This window comes from Copadichromis virginalis, linkage group LG3 (assembly GCF_057382275.1).
Source record: "Copadichromis virginalis isolate Kocher_CV1m ecotype Utaka linkage group LG3, C_Virginalis_male_GT1.1, whole genome shotgun sequence".
Classification (NCBI taxonomy): Eukaryota; Metazoa; Chordata; class Actinopteri; order Cichliformes; family Cichlidae; genus Copadichromis; species Copadichromis virginalis.
Genome location: NC_140620.1, coordinates 12548600 through 12572570, shown reverse-complemented (window position 1 = coordinate 12572570; position 23971 = coordinate 12548600). Strand labels below are relative to the sequence as shown.

General features: G+C 41.3%; 2 protein-coding genes, 1 non-coding gene and 1 pseudogene across 3 annotated transcripts; 3 read left to right on the top strand and 1 right to left on the bottom strand.

Annotated features, from left to right (window-relative positions):
* The first annotated feature begins 10024 nt into the window (after positions 1–10024).
* On the top strand, positions 10025–12089 carry LOC146712845 (P2Y purinoceptor 14-like). Its single transcript, XM_085452649.1, has 3 exons — positions 10025–10129; positions 10234–10496; positions 10648–12089. The coding sequence occupies exons 1-3, from the start codon at positions 10025–10027 to the stop codon at positions 11291–11293; spliced, it is 1014 nt and encodes a 337-aa protein (XP_085308775.1). The 3' UTR covers positions 11294–12089.
* A 388-nt stretch (positions 12090–12477) lies between these two features.
* LOC146712842 (uncharacterized) lies at positions 12478–18506 on the top strand. Its single transcript, XM_085444763.1, has 2 exons — positions 12478–12596; positions 17268–18506. The coding sequence occupies exons 1-2, from the start codon at positions 12528–12530 to the stop codon at positions 18012–18014; spliced, it is 816 nt and encodes a 271-aa protein (XP_085300889.1). The 5' UTR covers positions 12478–12527; the 3' UTR covers positions 18015–18506.
* On the bottom strand, positions 16581–16653 carry LOC146712844 (U6 spliceosomal RNA; annotated as a pseudogene).
* LOC146712843 (U6 spliceosomal RNA) lies at positions 16661–16768 on the top strand. The gene has a single exon (XR_014919470.1). It is a non-coding gene; the product is annotated as a U6 spliceosomal RNA (small nuclear RNA).
* Positions 18507–23971: the final 5465 nt, after the last annotated feature.

The window sequence follows — 23971 nt, the reverse complement described above, 5'->3', positions numbered from 1 at the left end:
AATTTAAAAAATGAAAATAAAAAGTTAAAAAAAAAACAAAAAAAACCAAAAACAATGATGACACTACATGTAGTCTTTAAATCTGCAGTTTATCAAAAACCAGTGAGAAGTGAACGGTTTCCTTACCTTTAAATATAACGTCTCTTCTTCCTCTCCACTCCTGTCTGTCTTACATCTTTGTCTATGTCTGAGAGATACAGCAGCTGTACATTTAAAAACACAAAAAACACTGTGTGACAAACCGCACACAAACATTTACAAAATGTTATTCCCTTGATGCTGTGTGTGTGGAAATACCAAAGTTTCCTCATCATGTCAGAATAATTTTCAGTAACCTCCACCAGAATAGGTTGTATGTCAAAATTACTTTAATTAAAAGACAGATGGAGTGGACCTTATAACAATATTTAAATTTGCTTAATATGCTGAGAATAACAAAGAAAATGTAATGAAGTGATTTTAACATTTAAAAGTTTAAACTTTGTTAAGTCATGTAAGTCAGAGAGAGAGAGTTAAGTTTTGAGGGGATTTTATATGATTAAACAACTTGAAGGAATGTGGTGTGTGTGTGTGTGTGTGTGTGTGTGCGCGTGTGTGTGTGTGTGTGTGTGGATTGGCCAGCTCTTGGATTTATGTAAGCATCTTGCGTGTATTTAACACAATTGCCTCATGCTTTAAAGTTAAGTGTAACTATATAGTGTAGAAACTACATGATATGCAGAGAGTGTAGATTAAATTGTTCATATCATGTTCAAGTGAAGTAAGTCAATAATATAGCAATGTTAAATCCTGTGACACTGCACGGGTTTCAGACTCACGCTCTTTAGATCGTGGTTTCAGGAAGGCATCCATCTCAGTCAAGTCGAGCAGCCGCCTCTACTTTTTTTGGTATACCAAAAAAAGTAAGTTGGGTGGTTGTTACATTAAAAAAGTCTAACTTGTAATTTGAACACAATAATTTCATGTTTCTATGAATGTAATTAAATCATGTAGGATTTGCATGGAATTCAAAAACTTAATTTGTTCTTGTTGAGACGACCTGATACAATCTAGTAAGAGTGGTTAGTTGCTGAACTCATGAAATTCACAAGATCGCACAAGATTTCAAACTGCAGGTAAATCAGTGGAGTTATAAGAGGCAGAGAACTACACACACTACGTGCATGCTGTTGCTATTTATTGTGGATTAACCTGTCAAGGACAAAAACAAAAAAATTCTGCATCAAATACAAGAAATCATAGCTTTTGTGTGTTTCCTAGATTGTTGGCATGGTGGTTAGTGCTGTTGCTTCACAGTAAGAAGGTCCTGGGTTCAAATCCACATTCTGGCTAGTTTGCAGTGGCTTCTCTCTGGGTATTCTGGTTTCTTCCCACAGTTAAAAGTCAAGCAGTTAGGGTTAACTGGTGATTCTAAATTACCTGTGAAATGGTTGTTTGTTTCTATGTGAAAGACTGGTGAGGTGTCCAGGGTGTACCCTGCCTCATAACCTATCATTTCAGGGTTATTTCCCAGCCCTCCTGCAACCCGGAGGATGGTAGTCATTGTAAATCCATTCAATTTTTATGGTAACCAGGATCTAGACTTTGTTGAACATTATGTAATATGAAGACAACATGTAGTATTTAAGTGAGCAAGTAGTATTGGGGTAAAAGTTATTGAATAGTGTTGAAATAAAATGACAAAATCGTGAAGGATTAAAACATTCCAAGAGCTCAACTTACTCCATCTGAACATGTTTCAATTGTGTTTTAGGAACACAAAATGCACAGGTTTATTGAATATGAAAAAGTTGTGTTGATTTAACTCAGTTGTTTAATTTTCTGCCAAAACATTTGTGTGCAACAAATGTCCATTATTGAATCAAGGAAATTCCAACATGGCCTTTTTTTCCAGTGAAGAGGTCTTCCCTTTTATCTTCTGCGAGATGAGCAATTGAGAAGATTGGATCTAAGAGGTTCACAGTTTTACTGTGTTTAATGGCTAATTCAAAAGGATTTGGATCCACAACATACTTCCACTAGATGCCCAGCTGCTTTCAGAGAGCCAAACTTCCTGCATCAGCGTTTCTGTGGGCCTAAAGATCGACAGCTTATTCTAAATGACATCTGATCAAAGAGTTGTACTACGCTGATTTGTATTCCAGAGCACTAAGCACTCACATCATGACTCAAACATAGTTTCTGGTACATGTTGCACTGTTGTATTGTTGTATTGTTGTATTGTTTTTAACTCGTGAATTAGCAGCAACCGACTGATTGGAAAATGACAAGTCTGTGTCAATCTACAGTTATGTCATTAAACTGAGAGCGTAAGTGTTAGGTTAGCAGGATATAACCTTACATATATGTTAGGTTATATCCTGCTAACCTAACAAAAATTCAGAAACATGCTTAACTTACGTTCTACACTAGAAAGCATCTGAGCAATTCTAAGGTTTATTTTAAGTATTAGACTCTAGAATCAGCCATTAGAATTATTATCTACATTTATTTAAATGGTTTAAAAACTTGTATTTTAAACACTAAATGTTCTAAATGCAGTTCCAAGGTTGCAACTAACCAAACTGTTTTCTAATCTGTATAAAGCTCTGGTCCCACCAACATACATGCACTGGGAGGTGCAGCTCGCCTTGAACAACATGACCGCTGCAGTGACCAATGTGACCTCTACATGTGTGCACTTATCGCCTTTTAAGGGCTTTTTAGAACTTATAGATATTGAGTGTGGTTAGTTTACTCACTAAATCCTTATAAAGTCTTCAGCAACTCAGTCACCACTGGATGGTCAGTGTCTGTACACAAGAAAACATGACCCCTTAACTGCTCTTAATCACACAGACTTTTGAATCAAACTCAGAGTTGATTTTAATGACATGTCTTTTTAGTTTTTCTGTGTCAGCTCGTCCTTTAAAAACAGTTTTATGTCTTGCGTGTTTTTGTTTCTATGTTGTATGTTGCATATGTTGCACCACACCAGCTACTTCCTCCTGCTGTTTCCACTGAACTGATGTGTGAAACTACAGTGAGATTTCTCAACACGGAAATCTTTTCATAATGCTGCTCCACGGTGAGAACAGAAGACGTCAGTCATTGACAAATGACTGTCCCAGCAGAAACAAATGACACATTATCAAATAGTATCATTTACAAGACATTATCAGTAACAATCAACCCTCTAAAATAAAAAAGAAAGAAAATAATGCATTTACTGCACATATGTATGCTTCCCAAGTGTTGGTGACTAATCCAAGATTTAGATCGCTTCCACTTTGCCACTCTGTCAAGCTCATTGCAACATCACAGGTGTTGGTGACTTCTTTCCCTCCTGTTTCCACTTCTACTCCTGTACCAGGGCTCACACTTATTGTACTGAAGATGACTTTAGATTTTGAGGATTGCAGCTGAAGAGGTGTTCGGTAGGTGCAGTGTTAAGAAGAGGAATGTGGAAGGACATTTTTGGATTTTGCCTAAAGAAGAGGGAGGAACACAGGGTGACTACCTGAAAGAGTAAGGAGACTGTAAGTGGTGTCAGGGGAGCTTGTAGCTTGTCAGGAAGAGCAATAAGAGCCCTGCTCAGAACTATTCATTTAAATACCACTCCAATGTAATTTCTGACCATTACCACCTGCTCCCGCAACATGTCTATCCAATCCCACCAAACCCACAGACTCACTGATATTCATAATTTTCATGTAATGTCAGAGCTACTGAGACGTGCCCACCTGGAGGGCAAAACAATATTGTGGTCCTTTTCAGTCCGTCTGTTGCCTGTTAAAGAAAACAAGAAAACCTAAAATGACAAGATACTAACATATGTCAGTTAATAGCATTATCCATAATGCTAAAACATCTGCATTTTTTTTCTCAAGTATATGATGACATCAAATTTAAAGTTAACAAGAATGAATGTTCACAAGATTTATCTTTCGTTCTCTTGGAACATTGGGGGAGCTGTAGCTCGAGTTGGTCTTTACAGTTTTTCTCGATTGCCTAAACACTATAACCAGGCCTCTAAACTAAAATTTCAAAACCGTAACGCTATTGTTCAAAAAGCTCACCCATTTCCCTGAACTATAAACACTATTCCCTGCTTTGACACATGACTCAAATTTGGTGAACTGTTACTGCAAAACTCTACACACAAATCCCTACATTTTACAGTGCTTACACCATGTAGTCATTTAGAAAGTACTAGCATGCAATAATGTTAACTTAAGTCAGCATAGCTTGAGCTCAATTAGCACACAATTAACCAGGTGGAAACACTAGGAGTCAAAATTTAGCACACACCAATCAGAACCTGCGATGGATAGATAAAAGGGCCAAAGTCAGCTCATTCAGGTTTGAAACAATGGATCCAAAGAGATGCAAAGGAAGAGGACGTGGTGGAGAAAGAGGACGTGTTGAAGGAGGAGGACGTGGTGGAGGAAGAGGACATGGTGAAAGAGGAGGACGTGGTGAAAGAGGAGGACGTGGTGGAAGACGAGGAGGAGGTGGTCTAGGACAACAGGAAGGTGGTGGAGGAGGAGGGAGAGGTGGAGGAGGACGTGGTGAAGGAGGTGGAGGTGGAGAACGACGGCGACAAGGAAGGGGAAGAGCAAGGGCAAGAAGACAGTCAGTCTCGGATGAAATTCGAGCCACTTTAGTTGACCATGTCCTTGTCCATGGGATGACTATGAGGGAGGCTGGGCAACGAGTACAACCAAATTTGAGTCGCTTCACTGTTGCCTCCATCATCAGAACCTTCAGGGAGGAAAACAGGTAGGTGTACTTGCAGTAAGACTGCTTTGTACAGTAACGTTTAAGTTACTGAACTTATGTGTCTTGAGTTTCAGTATGTTTCCATTATTTGCCTGTAAAATGAATGTGTGACAGTTACAGTAATGAGTGCTTCTATTTTTGTAGGACACAGAGACGACCACCTGGTGGAGGCAGGTTAAGGCTTTTGTCAGAGGAGCAAGAGAGGGAACTTGTAAACATGGTAATTGCAAATAATGTAATCCGCCTGCAAGAGATTCAAAGGAGAGTGATTGAGGATGATCATCTTTTTCGAGGCATAAATGCCATCAGCCTCTCCACAATTGACTGCATCCTCCGAAAGAATCAATTCCGGATGAAACAGGCATACCGAGTCCCTTTCGAACGAAACTCTGACAGAGTGAAAAACCAACGTGTGGAATATGTTCAGGTATGAGTTTTGATACTGTATGAAGTATTGTGTACCATCACAGCATGGCAGTTTATGCTGCCATTTCAGCACTCTTGAACTGTGGTTCAGGGTACCGATTGACTCTACTGTGTTATGTGTTTTGCAGAGAATCTTTGAGATTGAAGGACGGCCTGTTCCCCATGAAATAATCTTTGTGGATGAGGCAGGTTTTAACCTGACCAAAAGAAGGAAAAGGGGGAGGAACATAATTGGCCATCAGGCTATTGTAAATGTCCCTGGTCAGCGTGGGGGGAATGTCACTATGTGCGCAGCCATCAGCCAACGAGGGGTACTCCACCGCCATGCCGTACTAGGACCCTATAACACTATGCTTCTCCTTGCTTTTCTTGATGGTTTAAGACAACATATGTTCCAGCTGGACTACAGGGAACCAGCACAGCCAGAGCAGCCTCACTACGTTGTTGTGTGGGATAACGTCAGCTTCCATCGCGCTGCTCTGGTTCGTGACTGGTTTACCAATAACCCAAGGTTTTCTAATATCTTTCTGCCTGCATACTCTCCCTTTCTAAACCCGATAGAGGAGTTATTTTCGGCATGGCGGTGGAAAGTGTATGACCGAGAACCTTATGTCCGTGTTCACCTCCTTCAGGCCATGGAAGAGGCCTGCCTAGACATATCAGTAGATGCATGCCAGGGGTGGATCAGGCATGCAAGAGGATTTTACCCCCACTGCCTGGCTGGGGCCAATATAGCCTGTGATGTGGATGAGATTCTCTGGCCTGACCCAGACCAAAGACAAGATGCTGAGGTGGGATAATGTTTCTGGTGTGTGTTGTACTGTATAGTACATGAATGACAATGTGCCACTGTACATACATTGGTTGCGTCTTTTGTGTTTATCATGTGACAAGGGTTTTGAAGGGGAGAACCATAAGCAACCTATTTGTTTTGGAGCTATTGTTTTGAATTAATTGTACCAGTGTGCAAAACTCTGTTGTAGTGTGTGTGTTTTTGAGGGCTTGTGTTTGATGTCTGAGGGCAAAGTTTGGTTTTTCAGCAGGAGTGAATAGTTTTGGGTGTAGAGCTTCATTTTGACCTGGAAATAGGATGTTTGGGAAATTGAGTGAGATGTTATGGATTTGTGTTTACTGTTGTGAGGATATGAGGCGTAGTTTCAAGAAATGTTTTTTAGCAATCGAGAAAAACTGTAATATTGAACCCTGATTTACATCATCCTCGTTGCATCCCTCGCCCAGCATCATCAATTGACCGATCTGTAAGCTGAGGAAATATTTGAGTTGTTCACAAAGTCTTGGGATTCATGACACTGGTTTCACATGCAATTTGAATTGGCTGCAGGTGCTGTCTCATGTTAGATGTAGTGATGAAGTGGTGAAGGACATTAGTAAAAAATCCATCAGTGGTAATAAAGTGAGTCAGCGCTAAAATAAGAAGTGTAGCAATAGCTGATCAGAAGATGACTCATCTGTAGTGGAAATATGTTCTGACAGTTTAACAGTGAAGACAAAGAGGAACCATGTCAGTGTGCAGTGTGATGTCACTGTATATTTCCTGATCTACAGTCATACCATCACTCTGAGAACAGCCAAAGCAACTTTACTTCCTTACAGAAAGCTGCAGAACCAGAGGTGAGTCCTGATAGTTTCTCATTCTCACATCTTTAATACTTTTTTAGGGGGGGGGGGGGGGGAAGAGATATTTTCAACCCATCCTCACTTAAGGAACAAAAATAATCAGCTTTCTTCTGCCAGTGTTCATGAAACTAATATGAATATATGATTACAAGTCTTTTTGTGACTAAGGCTGAGGATGTCCTGGTGCCGAGTGCACTGATGAACTACCTTATACTTAAATATGTTGATAATGTTTGAAGACAGTCATTATGATCCATGGCACTAATTTTATTGGTTTCATCCGTCAAGAGAACAAAAAACCTATGGTCCATATGTACTGGCTCAAGCTACAAGTGATAAGGAAACCAGAAAAAAATCAGTCAGGAGGGAATTACAGAGAGAACAGGTCTGTGACCACCTGCTAAACTTCCTATTCGTGATGTTGCCTCTGATTAATTCTTCCTACTTGGAGGGAATGATATCCCTGAGGTTTAACTGGCTTTGTGTTGCACTGTGATACACAGTAGTGATGATCCATGTACATACAGCACTGTGTTTTTAAATCATCATTTAAAAACTGTGTTTTGTATTTACTCAGGATGTCTTTGTCTAATATTACATGGGGTTGAGGATCTGAAATATTTAAGTGTGACAAATATGTAAAAACAGAAAGACATTGGGAAGAAGTAAACAAAAGTTTTTAGTAGTTGAGCTGCAGTATTATGAACTAGTTTAAAGTTGTGGAAATAAAACTTCTGAAAACTGAGTATATGACATTTCCTAAGAAAATCACTCATACTGCTCTGGTTTCTTCCCAAGAGCCTGTAATATCAAACACAACTTTATTTATATAGCACATTTCATTACATGTAAACTTAAGTCACTTGTCAAAAGAGACAAAAACATAAGAAACAACTTTACATTTCTTTAAAGAAATGAAAACAGCAAAAAAAAACCAAAGAAAACATATAAATATATATAAAGGTTACACATAACGTGGAAAATTTTGTATTTGGTTGACTATTTCTTTGCTTCTTGGCAATAAATCTTCTGGAAAGCCTCTTCATTCAATTCAACTCAGTTTTATTTATATAGCACCAAATCACAACAACAGTCACCTCAAGGCACTTTATATTGTAAGGTAGACCCTACAATAATACATACAGAGAAAAACCCAACAATCATATGACCCCAATGAGCAAGCTCTTTGGCGACAGTGGGAAGGAAAAACTCCCTTTTAACAGGAAGAAACCTCCGGCAGAACCAGGCTCAGGGAGGGGCGGGGCCATCTGCTGCGACCGGTTGGGGTGAGAGAAGGAAGACAGGATAAAAGACATGCTGTGGAAGAGAGACAGAGGTTAATAACAAGTATGATTTAATGCAGAGAGGTCTATTAACACATAGTGAGTGAGAAAGGTGACTGGAAAGGAAAAACTCAATGCATCATGGGAATCCCCCCAGCAGTCTACACCTATTGCAGCATAACTAAGATGGTTGTTCACAGTGGACATAAATGGCTTCTTTTACTCACACTTTGGTCAGAGAAGACCAAAATGTGAACACTGGCATCCTCGAAAGAGTGACCTTTGACCTTTAGATGCAGGTGGAGGTGGAACAAAAGGTGGCTCTTCTATGTTGTGCAATGTGTTTATGAAGTGGCTGCTCGGTCTCTCCAATGTAGAGGTCTGAGCGTTCCTCACTCTCTGCAGACTCTCTTGAGCTTTTCACCGGCTACATAGGGGAGTGTTGTTGTGTTTGTCTTTCTTATCCTCCCTAGTCTGATCTGGTGTCTGATCTTCTCTTCTGTGCCTCCTTGCTGACTTGATGAAAGCCCAATTAGGATAACCACATGTTTTAAGAGCTTCCTTTACATGTGTGTGTTCCTTCTTTTTTGTCTTCAGGGTGTGTGTGTGTGTGTGTGTGTGTGTGTGTGTGTGTGTGTGTGTGTGTGTGTGTGTGTGTGTGTGTGTGTGTGTGTGTGTGTGTGTGTGTGTGTGGTTTCCAAACTTTTTTTGCTTTTTGCTTTTTTTTTACTCTGGTTTTATGTGGCCTCCTATATACCAATTTAAAATGTCATCTTAAATTGTTCATGTGATTGGTTTACCACAACTACTTTATTCTTCATCTGCCAATCAGCAGCACTCATGCAATTGTTGCCATATTTCTGGAAATGAGAGCTGCTCCATCCAAAGTGGGATGGATGCCGTCTCTCCTAACAAGTCCAGGTTTCCTCCAGAAGGTTTGCCAATTATCTATGAAGCCCACATCGTTTCTGGGACACCACTCAGACAGCCAGCAATTTAAGGAGAACATGCGGCTAAACATGTCACTCCTGGTCTGATTGGGGAGGGGACCAGAGAAAACTACAGAGTCCCACATTGTTTTGGCAAAGTTGCACACCGATTCAATATTGATTTTAGTGACCTTGGCGTGACCAGGTGTCATTACTGCCGACGTGAATGATTTTACTGAATTTACGTTTACCCTTAGCCAGCAGTTTTAAAATTCCCCCAATGTCGCCTGCTCTGGCCCCTGGAAGACAATTGACTATGGTTGCCGGTGTCTCTAGCTTCACATATCTCAGAAGAGAATCACCAATTACCAGAGTTTGACCTACGGCGGGTGTGTTACCGTGTGGGGGAAAAGAGTTAGACACATGAACAGGTTGGTTCATGTGTCTAAATTTCCAGCTCATAGGGTCCCAGGAAGCCTGCCACCGCCAGGCCTGGTGTCAGTACCATGTGCACTGGAACGTGAACATATAGAGGAACGTTATGTTCAGCGATGAGTCCAGGTTCTGCCTACAGCTCACTGCTTCAGCTTGTGCTTAATGGATTCTTATAAGATTCATGAGAGGGTTGACTCATCTTTACTAATCAATGCTTCCTTCCACAACTACAGACTGTACACAAAAGATGGTGTCAGTGATTTCTGTATTTGCATTTAAGTGTCTCAATTTTACTTTCAACACTACAAGAACATATGGGTGCATCACATAGAAACTAAATTTAATTAACTGTCTAAACCTTCACCAGAAGAGGTCATATTTCAAAACCACTGTCTCAAAGAGAGATGTAGCATAATATTTAAAGTTTGTCTGACACTGATTTAACAGATAACTAAAATGCTATGAATAAATATTGTTTCAAAGAGAAACCTAGCATTTATATACAGTTTAAAAGAGTGTTTTATTAAGTGTTTTTATTTCATGTCCAGAAACATGATTTACTCAAAAAACGAGATATCGGCTTCGGACCAGAACTGTGGTAATGTCGACACATCAGCCAACCCTTTCTTTATGCTGGTCTACAGTCTGGTGTTTCTGGTAAGTTTCAAATAATCAGATTGTGGGTTTTTTAAGGAACTGGTTTAAGGTTCTCTGTGCATCTACAAACGTCCTGTTCTCTCGTCCTCTCTGTGTCTCTACAGGTGGGTTTACCCCTCAATGGCTTCATCATGAAGTTTTACTGTTGTCGGGCTCGGCAGCAGGCATCCAGCAGCTTGATGGTCTACCTGAAGAACCTGACAGCTGCTGACTTCCTGCTCTGCCTCTCTCTGTCACTGCGCATCGCCCACTATGCCATCAGCAGCTCTGCCATGGTTCAGCTGCTCCACTGCACAGTTGGAGCTTCTGCTTTTTTCCTCAACATGTACGCCAGCATCATATTTATGGCGTACATCGCTGCCAATAGGTAAGAATCTTTACTGATTTCAGACTGTACACCCTGTGCTCCTCACAAAAGCATGAATGTACCTTTTTCTGGCTCAGTATTTACTTTTGCAGTTTTGGCACTGTTGTGATTAGTGAAGTTGTATTCTGCCTCCTTCCTCTTCTGTCTGCAGGTATCGGAAAATCGTACATCCTTCAGGAACTGTACGAACAGTACGAACTGCGAGAATCATCTCTGTCATCACCTGGGTTATTCTCCTGGCTCCAACAATCACTTTTATCAGCTTTTTTATCAGCTCCAAGGAACCTTTGACCTCTAATTACTGTGTTGATTCCTTTAGTTCATCAGTCAGCCTGCTGTACAAAATCCTCCACACCTTCTCTGCAATCATTGTCCTCTTGGTCTTCATATCCATGGTCTTCTTCTACTACAGCATCTCCCGCAAGGTGTTGCAGTCACAGCAGAGGCAGCTGGCCTCCTCTGGTTCTGAGAAGCTGGTGAAGTCTCGCAGGAACATGTTGGTGCTGGTCAGCATCTTCTGCGTTTGCTTTGTCCCGTATCACCTGGTTCGTCTTCCCTTTGTGTTTCTTTCGAACAGCTGCTCTGTGGGTCGAGTTTTGTACTACCTGCAGGAGGCGGCCGCCATGGTGTCAGTTTTCAACGTCTGTCTGGACCCTGTTGTTTACTTTTACCTCTGTAAGACTTTTCGAGCTCAGGTGAGAAAGGCGTCCAGGAGGACCAACATCCAACAAGCAAATGAGGAGAGCGAGAGCAGCAGGGAGCAGCTGGACATCACTACATCAACACCAGTGATGTAAGGCAACATACAGCATTTGAGAGTCCGATTAGTGAAACCAGTATCATGGATCCCCGTCCTCATGAACCACAGGACTTCTTCTGTGCTCAGATATCAACATGAGGCTGAACTCAGCACAAACACATAGTGTCAGTGTTTATGTTGCTAGCATTCAGCTTTAGCATGAACAAAGTGAACGAGTGTGTGGTCAGATTCATACAAACAAAGCACATCATTAAATATCTGTCTCTGGAAACAGTTTTAACATTTACACATATCCAGATGTGCTTTTTATCTTTCAGCAGTAATCTGTATATTTCATTATGAAAATCCAAGCTTGTAAAATGTAAAACTGCTTATGCTTATAAAGAAAATATCTAAGATTTCCAGTTTGTTCTGCTTCTTTACTGTTTTTCCACAGATGCTTTCACAGGTTTGTTCTGCACTGAAGCTAAAATCCAATTTAATGTTTTAATGTTTTTTTTGGTTCTTTCAAACAATAATATGTCCACGTTGATCAAGCTGCACCCTTTTGTGACTCCCACACTGATGCTTTTTTCTGGAGCATTTACTTCTCCAGTCCACATAAGAAGTGTATTATTCTTTAGATGTATTTAAATATATTTTAATCATACATCTTGCACTAGTGAGCTAAGGGGGGGGTAGAATTATACCTTTATGATTAGCTACACTAATAATCTGCATGAGAACAAAGAGCTGCACATGAGTCTGAAGAATCTAATCTTGTCTGATAATTTTCTGCACTGGTTTTCCTTCTGATTAAATTAGAATAAAGTTTGTATTTTTGCCTTTTAACTGTTACCTGATTTTATGATCTCATTATCTCTGAGAGCAGATGTGCTCTTACTGTAGTGATTCTTTGTCTTTTCTGGACATGTACACAGATTTTGAGCTTTGCTCGGATTTTTTTTTTATTATTTAAATAAAGAAACTTCTCACTTTAAAAGTTTTATTTGAAGTTGTTTCTTTAAACTCTAATTCTGAACCTCGAGTCTGTGAAACCTTAAAAACCTTGAGTACAGCGCTCCTGTCATGAAAATGCCTTTGTGTCGGTTAGCAAACACCGCGGGATCTGCGTCTTTATCACATTAACGGGAATTGGAGGGCGGCTCTTAATTCTCCGGCACGCGCTTTTTGGTGAGTTCGCGAGAACGCGCTGGAGATATCAGCTGTCCGGTGTGCTTTCCTGCCATAGACCGAGTGCGCCGCTGCTGGATTCACACTGTAGGACCTGAATGATGCAGGAGAGCCAGGAGCCAGAGCAGCAGACTGCTGGAGCCTCCGCCACCTCCTCAGGAGCCCAGGTCAGTAAGCAGGACGCGGGGGTTTATATCTGACCCTTCTCGGTGTGGGTGGAAGAATACACGGCAGAAACACCGTGTACAGTTGACTCTGAACAGCTAACTTGCAACAGGCATCGCAGACACGCACCCTGGCTGCCGTGGGAGTTATTAGATTTGTTCTGTGCTTTCTTTACGGTAGCTTGTGTCGAGGTGATGCAGCCTTAAACACGAGGGAAAGTAATGACAGTGATAATGATGTTAATGATCCAGATAAGCCCCGCGGGGTCATCGTGCAGGGCTCAGCAGGTGTGCAGATAACAGAGTATGGGCTCAAATTGGAGTCATAAATATTATTATTATTTGCTTTTAAGTTAAACACAGCATGCTTATACAGATTCAGTTGAGGACAATTACTACATTTGACATTTGTGAACTTATTAGCATGAAAAAAAGAAAAAGGAGCGATAAGAAGAGAAAATTATAACAATGTTAACTAAATAAAAAGTAAAATAAAATAAAATAAGAAAATTCACGTGGAGTGTGAGGCATGAATTATGATTAGTTAGTTTTTAGGAATTCTAGAAATGGCTGCCAAATCGTACTTGCCAGTTTCCCTTTTCTATCAAATCTTATCTGTTCCCTGGCCACAGACACCATCTTATTAAGCCACCTTTTAAACACGGGGCCAAAGAAGACCGCCACTGTAAAAGAATAAGTTTCTTTGCAGCCAGCATACCCATTGTAATTATCTGTTGTGAAAAGGAAAAAGATTTGATTGATGCAAAGGATCCAAGTATAGCCAGTGTACCATCAAGTGGTACTTTTTTCCTAAATTGGTTTGAAAACCACGTAAAAAGCTGACTCCAAAAAGCTTTCAAGACAGGGCAATGCCAAAATAGATGTGCAAGGGAACCTTCACCGATATTACATGTGTCACATGAGAGGGATACAGAATTATAGATCCGGTTAAGTTTAGAAAAATGTAATCTGTGAATGACTTTAAACTAGATTAGTTTATATCTGGCATTTATTGAGCCTTTCTGAATATTGGACAAACAGTTTTGATATTGGTCCTCAGACAGAGGAACACCGAGGTCTTCAGTCCAGTCGTCATAAATATGTTGCGTAGTTCTGAAATGAGTTTTGTAACTTTTCAAACCAAAAGATTTTTGTAAATAATTTTGTGCAAAATATCTCTGACCACAAGACTCTGGGAACACATTGTTGTTTTTGTGTGTAGTCATTTCCATCATTGAAGGAGGCGCTCTCATGAATCATCAGGTGACACCAATGACTGGACGACATCGATTGGTTAATCTGTTGATGTGATATTTTCAGATTGCCACCTAATGGAAAACACTGAAAACCATGGCAAGCCGTGCCAACCCAAACCGAGTGGGTACTAATGGAAAAGAGCTAATACTCACCGGGGGAGTGTCTAGTAATGATTAAATGCAGAGATGTGTAAACACTGAGTGAAGAAGAAAGCAGATGCCTCCACCTTTGGCCTTTGTGTGGTGCTCTGAAGCACTGGAATCCACTCGGCTGCAGCCCAGCTTTCTGTAAAAATTACTTTTGTAAACATCAGCTACGGCTTTATTCTGTACACATTAAGCTCTTTATGAACCGTGAGAGGGAATCCACGGAGGCCCCGGCTCACGGGGAGCTTAGATTGTTTTCCATTTCTGGTACTCGCTCTCTGCCAGTAGCTGTGAGGACAAGGTAACAGTGTTTGTGTACAGAACCAAAGCAGGCTTGACTTCAACAGATTTCCTACTTTGTGATAGAACATGTGACAAATGGATATATGAGAGAAAACAAAGTTAATGTATTGACGTTCATTAGTAAAATAATAATTGACAACAGGACCAGGACGTTCATCTCATTTCAGCTCAGTGTTCACTGTTGTTTACAGCCAGGAAATAGAAAAAAAAAGCTTTATATCATGTACAAATTTTTATGAATGATAGTCAAATGTCACAGCAATATACTAGACCTTAAAGGACACAAGTACCAAGGTTAGCTAAGCATTTGACCTTGGCCTTCACTGTTAGTGAGCAAGGTCAAAGTTAACCTTGAAATATAATTTCAAACAACCATATCGAGTAATACATGATATGAAAGGGCATGGAGAGAGCTGTGCTACACACCTTTTAGTTTTCCATTACAACACATTACGATGTCACAGTGTTAAGAAATATATTCTAAAACACTTCTTCAGTAAAGACTCAGAGAAGAGAAACACACAGAACTTCTTGCTAGCAAGGGCAGCCTCCAGACTGAGAAACTGTGTGTGTGTGTGTGTGTGTGTGTGTGTGTGTGTGTGTGTGTGTGTTGGTCTCGAAGTCCAGCAGTTCATCAAAACAAAAAGCACTTAGACTAAAACAGATATAGCTACGTTAATCCTACTGTAAAACAATAAGACAAGGTACGACCTCTTCCCATACTCCCAGGATGTAGGTGTGCATTCCACACCAAGCCTTTGTAGCCTGCTAAAGATCACACATCCTATCACTACACAATTGATTATATGCCTCTAAGTATACATGGTTGAATATTTCCTAATACAAATAACTACATGCAGTATTCTACCATATGCAAACTTGTATCACTAAAAGATTATACTGACTACTAAATACAATTTATCATTGACACACAGTGACCCATAAAGTTAGACACTGCAGCTTTTTGAAGCCAAAGATTTCAAAGAATTCTGCCCCAGTCATATGTGTAAAGATAAAAAAAATTATATATATATATATATATATATATATATATATATATATATATATATATATATACATATATATACACACACACCATTTTAGCATGTAAAGTCAGCGTCACACTGATTAGGATAAAGGATCACCTGCCAACTTTGTATGTTTAATATTATAATATTCATAATAGGTACTGTTGCCCTTAATACAGTTTTCTGAATAAATAAGTTAAGTTTAATAATATAATTATTATGAAATTATAACTATGGTAATAATTATGAAAGGATTTTTCATAAAAAAATTAATGTGTTGTTAAAATGAATAATTCATTCTTTACATACGTTTTAGATAAAAGGAAAATATCGCTAAAATGTATTTCCTTTTCTGACGGCACACTTCCGATTTTGGTCAAGCACTCAGTTTTTGCTGAGAAACAGGCTCCATGCTAGTGATGGTAAATTTGATTCTTTTTACTGAATCGAGTTTTAATGAGTCACTCACCAAAGTGAATCGCGTTTTTTGAGTCACTGAGTCAGTTGACCAGAGAGTGCAAAAAATGTACATTTTCACTCAAACTTAATTTGTTTCTCTTTGCATGTAAATCCTACTGCTAAGATGAATGATTCTAAAAGAAAACAACTATTTTATCGAGCAAAAAAGAGCAAAAACATTTCTAAAATTAAGCAATTTCCTATCAAAATTGCTTAATAAACATTTATTTTGTTTATTTTTATTTTATTAGTATTTTCCTTAAATATGTCAAATATATATTTTCTCATTTAAATGTCCACTGAGCTGTGAGCCAGGGGGCGGTAATGCGCCTTAACATTGGTTGCCAACCAAGAAGAAGAATGAGGGAGGGGGTGAGTGAGTGATTCGTTTGCTCTACGATTCAACACAGGGGGGAGGGGGTGAGTAGCTCAAATGTGCTGTTCTATGTTAACAGAGCGATGCTACTGTGAACCGAGGAGCTATTGTCTTGATGTGAGCTTCAGGGTTTTTTCTTCCAGTTCAGAGCAGAAATTTTTTTGTTAAGATACTGGATGTTGTGTTTTTCTCCACAATTTTAATTATAAGCTAGATACATTGCTGCTAACAGCAACAGGGATGAGTCAGTGAGTCAGTTGGGCTTGTGAATCATGATTCAGGAGTCAGTAAAGTGATTCTCGAGTATTGAACGATTCGTTCATGATTCGCGCATCACTACTTCACATGCTAAAGGCAATATGGAGATGTAATCAGATGCCATCTACTCTGAATTATCAGGCTGGAACGCTGTAAGTTACCTTACGCAGGGGCCATGCTAATATTCTCTGTATCGTATCCAATTTAGTGTACGCGCTTGCCGAAACAAGCGAAACAACAGTGCTTGCTTCAGCAAGTGCGTACGCTATATTGGATACGATACAGAGAAGATTAGCATGGCCCCTGCGCAAGGATGACACGCAAATTTGTGAAGTGTAAGTTACCTTATATGACAGTTTATACAGATAGCTTTGGATATTATTGCATATTTTGCTAACATGAATGTTTTAGTGAGATTAATGCTCTTTATTGATGTAAACACGATTCTACCTGTTGAGATGGAGTTTATTTTCTGTCATTTCAGTTTTCACCAAATGTTCATGGAGACAATTAAATAAGCTGCAACTAAACTCCAGGGTCTTCATTTGTGGTTTAACTTGGGGTCACCGACATCCTTGTTGAAAACACTACAGGCACTTTTTTTGTTTGGGGTATTTAAAACATTATTTTTCGAAACAGAAGTAGGACTTCACACTGACACACAAAGATTAAGATATTACACAAAGAATTTCCATGTTAACACTGCTGACCTCAGCATGTTTAATAAAAACACCATAAAACATCACAGTTTTAGTATAGATCTCTCTGAGTGCTTTTGTTTTACTTTTTTTGTTCCTTCATTGACTCCAGCATCACTGCTCTCTCTTTCTGTCTGCTGTTTATTCAGAAACAGAAGAAGACTGGATGTGGTGTGCACCAGTGCCAGGACTGCAACAAGACCTTTAAGTCAAAACACAATTTAAAGCTTCACCAGAGAATTCACACCGGAGAGAGACCACACAGCTGTGATGAGTGTGGAGCAGCTTTCAACACTTTAATCACTCTACAAGTCCACCAGCGCATCCACACAGGAGAGAAACCCTACAGCTGTGAAGAGTGCGGCGCAGTCTTTGCACTTTCAGATACCCTGAAAAAGCATCTCCGTGTCCACACTGGAGAGAAACCCTATGTTTGTGACGAATGTGGCAAACGGTTTACAGAGTCCGGCTCCCTCAGGGGCCATCAACGTTTGCACACTGGAGAGAAACCATATAGCTGTGACCTGTGTGACAAAACCTTTGCATACCTGGGGGCCCTAAAGACCCATCGCCGTAGGCACACTGGAGAGAAGCCATACTGGTGCGACAAGTGCAACAAAACCTTCACTCAGCGGTCCAGTCTAAACCTCCACAGGCGTGTGCACACTGGAGAGAGACCGTTCTGGTGCGAAACATGCGGGGAAACGTTTGTTTGGCAAAACAGCCTGAAGGAGCATCAACTCTCTCACACCGGGTACCCGTGCAGTCGCTGTGGGGACGTGTTCCCTGATCGAAGCCTTCTGTACAATCACAACCTTGGTCACAGGTGGAGAGATAAACTGGTCAAGAGAGCAATGCAAAAGAAAGCTGAGGCTGGGAATCAACAGCCTGTGTAGAGGTTTCAGCTTTTGCTTCTGTAGCAGGGGCAATAAGAACTGACTTGTGGGCACGACCTTCAGACTCACCGTCTGATGACAAAACTGACCTCAGTCCAGCCCAAGCAGGAAAACGGATGAAGGGTATGGAGTTTTTTATTTGACAAATGATTAAAATTCCTTTTTAATGCTTCTGATTTCAAACTAAGTTTTGTCAGCTTGATAAAGAAATGACTGAAACACTTGTGGGGCCTGTTTAGTGGACTGATGTTGATCTTAACTGATTTCATTTTACTCCTTTTCTTAGTTGAAGCTTATTGTTCTAATCGTTTTTGCTGCTTTAACCGTTTTTGATTTTATTTTGTTGTTTAGGGATTTACTTTTAAGTCTTTTATTGCTGATTATTTTCTTGTGTTCTTTTCTTCATGTTCCCTCTTCTGATTTGTTTAATTTAGGTCTATACAGAGTCTTTAAAGGTGAGCTTTTATGCTTTGTATTTGCACCTGGATTAAGATATCCTCTCTAAATAAAGGTTTTCTTTTTGAATCCTTCCTGTTTCTTTTATGCAGTGTTCCACAGTCATAGGTCGTGTCCAAATTCATGGGCTGCATCCTCCTGAGGCCGCATTTGTAGTAATTTCCCCCAGGGATCAATAAAGTATTCTGATTCTGATTCTGATAGACCGATTCCGTCACAGCGACGCGCCGAAGGCTGTCCAAATTCGTAGACTCCTCCGAATGCAGCCGACAAATGCATCCTCCTTTTCCCCGAATTTGAAGGATGGGTCGGGTGTGTCCTGTGTGGTCCACCATATCCCAGAATTCATAGCGCGGCCCAGCCAAACTCCAGTTTCCAACAATGGCGGCCGCTACTAAGTTTTATTATTACTCTGATTATTCTTTCTGGGTCACAAAATAAACTTTTAACATTTTCAGGCGAGAAAGTAGCTGTGTAAACATTAAATATCTGCTCGGTTTATCAAGATAACGCATATTTGCAAAAGTGCTTCGACGTTTTCGGAGCATCTGCTACCCACCAGCTCGATAGCTAGTCGGGAGCTCGAGGGTCACTGAAGCCGCCGAGAACGGCCCAACTCCCTGCACATCATTTTCAGATCACCGCGGACTTTCGCTACTCCGGTTAAACGTAATATATAAGTAACTTAGACAACCTAAAAATGTTATTGTTGGGCTTTTTTCAGTGTTTTATTTGTTCGTGAGTAAATCGGTTTGGCTGAGATTAAAGTTATTAGATTAGATTAGATAAAATAAAACTTTATTAATCCCCCGGGTGGGTTCCTCCGGGATTTTCGCACAGCTGAATAAACGTCAAACAAAAAACTGATTAAACAGAAGTGAGAGACGGTTGAGAATTTATGCCAGTGTCCTGTTATATTTTAGACAGCAAGGAGCAGACGGCTGAGTTTATTAAACTCCACCGAGACAGCGGTGACGCTAATCAGAAGGCTAGACTGTCCAATTTCACGGCCGTTTACTTCCGGCCTACCCGACCTTCTGAGGACCCGGCCCACGTAGACCGCGAAGGCCGGGTCCTCAGGAGGATGCAGCCCATGAATTTGGACACGACCATACTGGCTCATGCAGGTGGCAGAAACAAAACTATCAGGTACTCCTGAGAGAACAGGGCGGAGTCTGGAGAGATGAAGGTGACGTCTATCAGAGTTGTTACTCAAGCTTTCACTGAAGCTTCATGTATCATAACTGATGGAGAAATAATGACTTTTTTATTTCAGTTTCCTCTTGACTTTTATCTTTAAGGCTGCAAAGAGAACAACACTTTGGTCAGTGTGCTGATGTTTATGTTGCTGAGTCAGTATTCATGTTGCTGCTGACTAAATGCAGAAATATCAGCATGGAGCAATAACCAATAACGTTATGAGCATCATTCCAATATCTGCTCAGCAGCCGCAGTCACAGGTCAGAGGAATGGACACATTTATGTAAGATGATGTTCTGAGCGTTTTAATAAACACTGAAAGAAACCGACTGAGGGTGAGCAGAGCAGGTTTCCACACTCTGACAAGACTTTGACTGGAGACATTACAGCTTCTGTTGGAGAGGAACATTTAAGAGAAGAGTAACCGAGACACGTGACTACAGGTAGATTCCGTGTGTGTGTGTGTGTGTGTGTGTGTGTGTGTGTGTGTAGCTTGAGCTACAATGAACCAAATAACAGCTGATGAGGTGGTAACCACTGGGAACGCGTCCTCAGGGTTCGTGTTGTTTTCTGGGTAAATGCTTCTTCAGCATAACTGAAGAAGCTGCACTAAAAGATGAGGATGATGTTCAATGGTGGTGGTGACACATACAGGTTAATATTTCACTGCTTTCTGTTTTAAATCTTCCTTCTGTTAAACTCTTAGCTGTTTTCTTGAGCTGTACAGCTTCAACCAACATGAAATCAAGATCATCAAAATGTAATGACCTCGACAGGAAATCTGCAGTGAGCCAGATGTGTTTTAATAAAGTTTAATGAAAGAATAATTGTTGCTTCAGGATGTTACAATCAGTCACTGACAGTGCTGATTTAAGAGGAAATATCAATCCAGACTTATTTTTTTAGCTCCAGAAATATGCAGGTGTTCCAAGCATTTCTATCTCTGTAATTGAATTGATAAGGGATTAATGTTAAAATGAATCTTCATGTGAACCCCTCTCCCCAAATCTAATTGAAGTAGAATCACATAAACTGATTGTAACATGAATTATATATATAGATCGATATAGATATAGATCGATATAGATATATCTATATCGATATATCTATCTATCTCTCCATGTGTGATTCAATGTTTATATATGATGATAGGATAGAATAGAATAGAATTCAACTTTATTGTCATTGCACATGCACAGGTACAGGGCAACGAAATGCAGTTTGCATCCATCCAGAAGTGCTTTAGTGATATAGATATATTACAATATATATTAGCAATAATATAGATATGTGAGTATATTACAGAAATGGGTCTATTATGGTATGTTATAATGTACACGGTATGAAGTATGTTGTGAATATTCTATAACTATAAGTATGTACAGGCTGTAGTGAGTACAAGCTATGTACAGGATATGAACAGGATATAAATATGAAAAACTATACAGAATATGAAATAAATAACTTTACAGAATCTGGGATATACAGCTATACAGAAATGGGAACTATGCAAGTTGTAAACAGTTGTAGGATTAAAGATTATCGAATGTACAGAATGATTATTTACACAGAGCTATACAGTAGTGCAGTTAAGATAAGTGAGGGTGTAGATAGTTTCTACAGAGGCTATATAAAGTGCTAGTGGTTGTGAGTGGTGGTTCAGTCCATGTTATTATTGTGTTTGAGGGTACAGTTGTCCATTGTGGGTGTGTGTATGTTCAGTCCATGAGTTTAACGTGGGTCAGATGTCAGGAGGCAGAGTTCAGGAGTCTGACAGCTGTGGGGAAGAAGCTGTTCCGGTACCTGGTGGTCTTAGTCCGGAGGCTCCTGTGGCGCCTCCCAGAGGGCAGGAGGGTGAAGAGTCCATGTGATGGGTGACTGGGGTCTTTGATGATTTTCCCAGCCCTTTTCAGACACCGCTTCCTGTAGATGTCTTTTATGGCAGGAAGTGGTGCTCCGGCGATGCGCTGGGCAGTTTTCACGACCCTCTGCAACGCCTTCCGGTCCGAGGCAGAGCAGTTCCCGTACCAGACTGTTATACAGTTGGTCAGGATGCTCTCGATGGTGCAGCGATAGAAGTTCACCAGGATGTCTGAGGACAGGTGGTTCTTCCTCAGAGTCCTCAAGAAGAAGAGGCGCTGGTGAGCCTTCTTGACCAGCTTGGAGCAGTTGGTCGTCCAGGTGAGATCCTCGGAGATGTGGACTCCCAGGAACTTGAAGCTGCTCACACGCTCCACAGCCGTCCCCTTAATGTGGATGGGTGGATGTGGGTCAGCATTCCTCCTGTAGTCCACGATGAGCTCCTTGGTCTTCTCGGTGTTAAGCAGCAGGTTGTTTCTGTCGCACCACTCAGCCAGACAATCCACCTCCTCCCTGTAGGCGGCCTCATCGTTGTCACTGATGAGGCCAATCACCGTGGTGTCATCTGCAAACTTAATGATGGTGTTGGAACCATCAGCAGGTCTGCAGTCGTGGGTGAAGAGGGAGTAGAGGAAAGGGCTCATCACACAGCCTTGTGGTACACCGGTGTTCATTGTGATGGTAGATGAGCAGCGGTTATCCAGCCGGACATGTTGGGGGCGGTTGGTCAGGAAGTCCAGTAACCATTTGCAGATGAGGGAACTGATACCCAGGTCTGTCAGTTTCCTGATGAGTTGTGAGGGGTGGATTGTATTGAATGCTGAACTGAAGTCTATAAACAGCATTCTGGCGTAGGTGTTGTTGTTGTCCAGGTGTGAGAGGACAGAGTGCATTGCGATGGAGACTGCATCCTCTGTGCTCCTGTTCCGGCGGTATGCGAATTGCTGGGGGTCCAGGGTGGGGGGGGAGACAGGATTTGAAGTGTGCTAGGACCAGTCGCTCTAAGCACTTAGTGATGATGGGGGTGAGTGCTACTGGGCGGTAATCATTGAGGCAAGATGGGTTGGAGTTTTTGGGTATCGGGACGATGGAGGTGGATTTGAAGCAGGCCGGTACCACAGCGTGGGCCAAGGACAGATTGAATATGTCTGTGAGCACTCCTGCAAGCTCCCCAGAACACGCTCTGAGAACACGCCCGGGGATGCCATCAGGGCCTGCAGCCTTGTGGACATTGATCCTGCTCAGCACCGCTCCTACATCGGTGGGGGAGAGAGTCATAGGTTGGTGGTCTGGCGTCATGTCTGCTTTGGTTGTGGTTGTGGGGTTCCCTCGCTCAAAACGAGCATAAAAGTTGTTGAGCTCGTTGAGGAAGGAGACATCAGAGGATGCGGGGGAGGGTTTGGTGGTCCTGTAGTCTGTGATGGTCTGGAGTCCTTGCCACATGCGTCGGGGGTTGGAGTTGGAGAAGTGTTCTTCTACCTTCTTTTTGTAATGGTGTTTGGCTTTTTTGATGCCCTTCTTTAGATTAGCCCTGGCTGTACTGTAGGCGTGTGCATCTCCTGACCTAAAGGCAGTGTTGCGGGCCTTCAGGAGGAGACGAACATCCCGGTTCATCCAAGGCTTCTGGTTGGGGTACATGGTGATCCGTTTCTGGGTGGTGACACTGTCTGTGGTTTTGGAGATGTAATCCAGTACAGATGAGGCGTACTGGTCCAGGTCTGTGTGGGTGAACATATTCCAGTCTGTGTTTTTAAATCTGTCCTGGAGCACTGCGTCTGTCCCCTCTGGCCACACTTTAATTGTCCTCACAGCAGGTTTCACATGTTGGATGAGTGGTGAATACCGAGGTGTGAGGAACAGGGAGAGATGGTCCGATTGTCCAATGTGGGGGAGGGATGTGGCTTTGTAGGCTCCAGCCAGGTTGGAATACACATGGTCTAAAGTCTTGTCTCCTCTGGTGTGGCAGGAGACATGTTGGTGGAATCTGGGGAGGACTGTCTTTAAGTTGGTGTGGTTGAAGTTGCCAGCAACAATAAAAGCAGCCTCGGGGTGTTTATTCTGGTGTTTGTTAATGGCTGCAGAAAGTTCTTTCATGGCCAACCTAGTATTAGCGTCGGGGGGTATATACACGGCAGTGAGTATGATCGAAGTGAATTCTCTGGGGAGATAATAAGGTCTGCATTTGACCATTAAAAACTCCGCATTAGGTGAGCAGTGACTCTCAGTAGTAGTGGAGTTCATGCACCAAGCATTGTTAATATAAATGCACAAACCTCCACCTCTGGTCTTGCCGGAGTCATCTGCTAGCCTGTCGGCTCGGTGTGTGTGGCGTCCTGCTAACTCGATAGCATTGTCCGGGCAGCTGTTGTTCAGCCATGTTTCGGTGAAAAACATGACATTTGAGTCCATAATCCGTCTGTTGTTAGTGATGGAGAGCCGTA

Coding starts and splice junctions, on each gene's coding strand:
- LOC146712845 (XM_085452649.1), top strand. CDS start 10,025: ATGATTTACTCAAAAAACGAGATATCGGCTTCGGACCAGAACTGTGGT. Junction 10,130..10,233: donor TCTACAGTCTGGTGTTTCTG/GTAAGTTTCAAA, acceptor GTGTCTCTACAG/GTGGGTTTACCCCTCAATGG. Junction 10,497..10,647: donor GCGTACATCGCTGCCAATAG/GTAAGAATCTTT, acceptor TTCTGTCTGCAG/GTATCGGAAAATCGTACATC.
- LOC146712842 (XM_085444763.1), top strand. CDS start 12,528: ATGATGCAGGAGAGCCAGGAGCCAGAGCAGCAGACTGCTGGAGCCTCC. Junction 12,597..17,267: donor CCACCTCCTCAGGAGCCCAG/GTCAGTAAGCAG, acceptor CTGTTTATTCAG/AAACAGAAGAAGACTGGATG.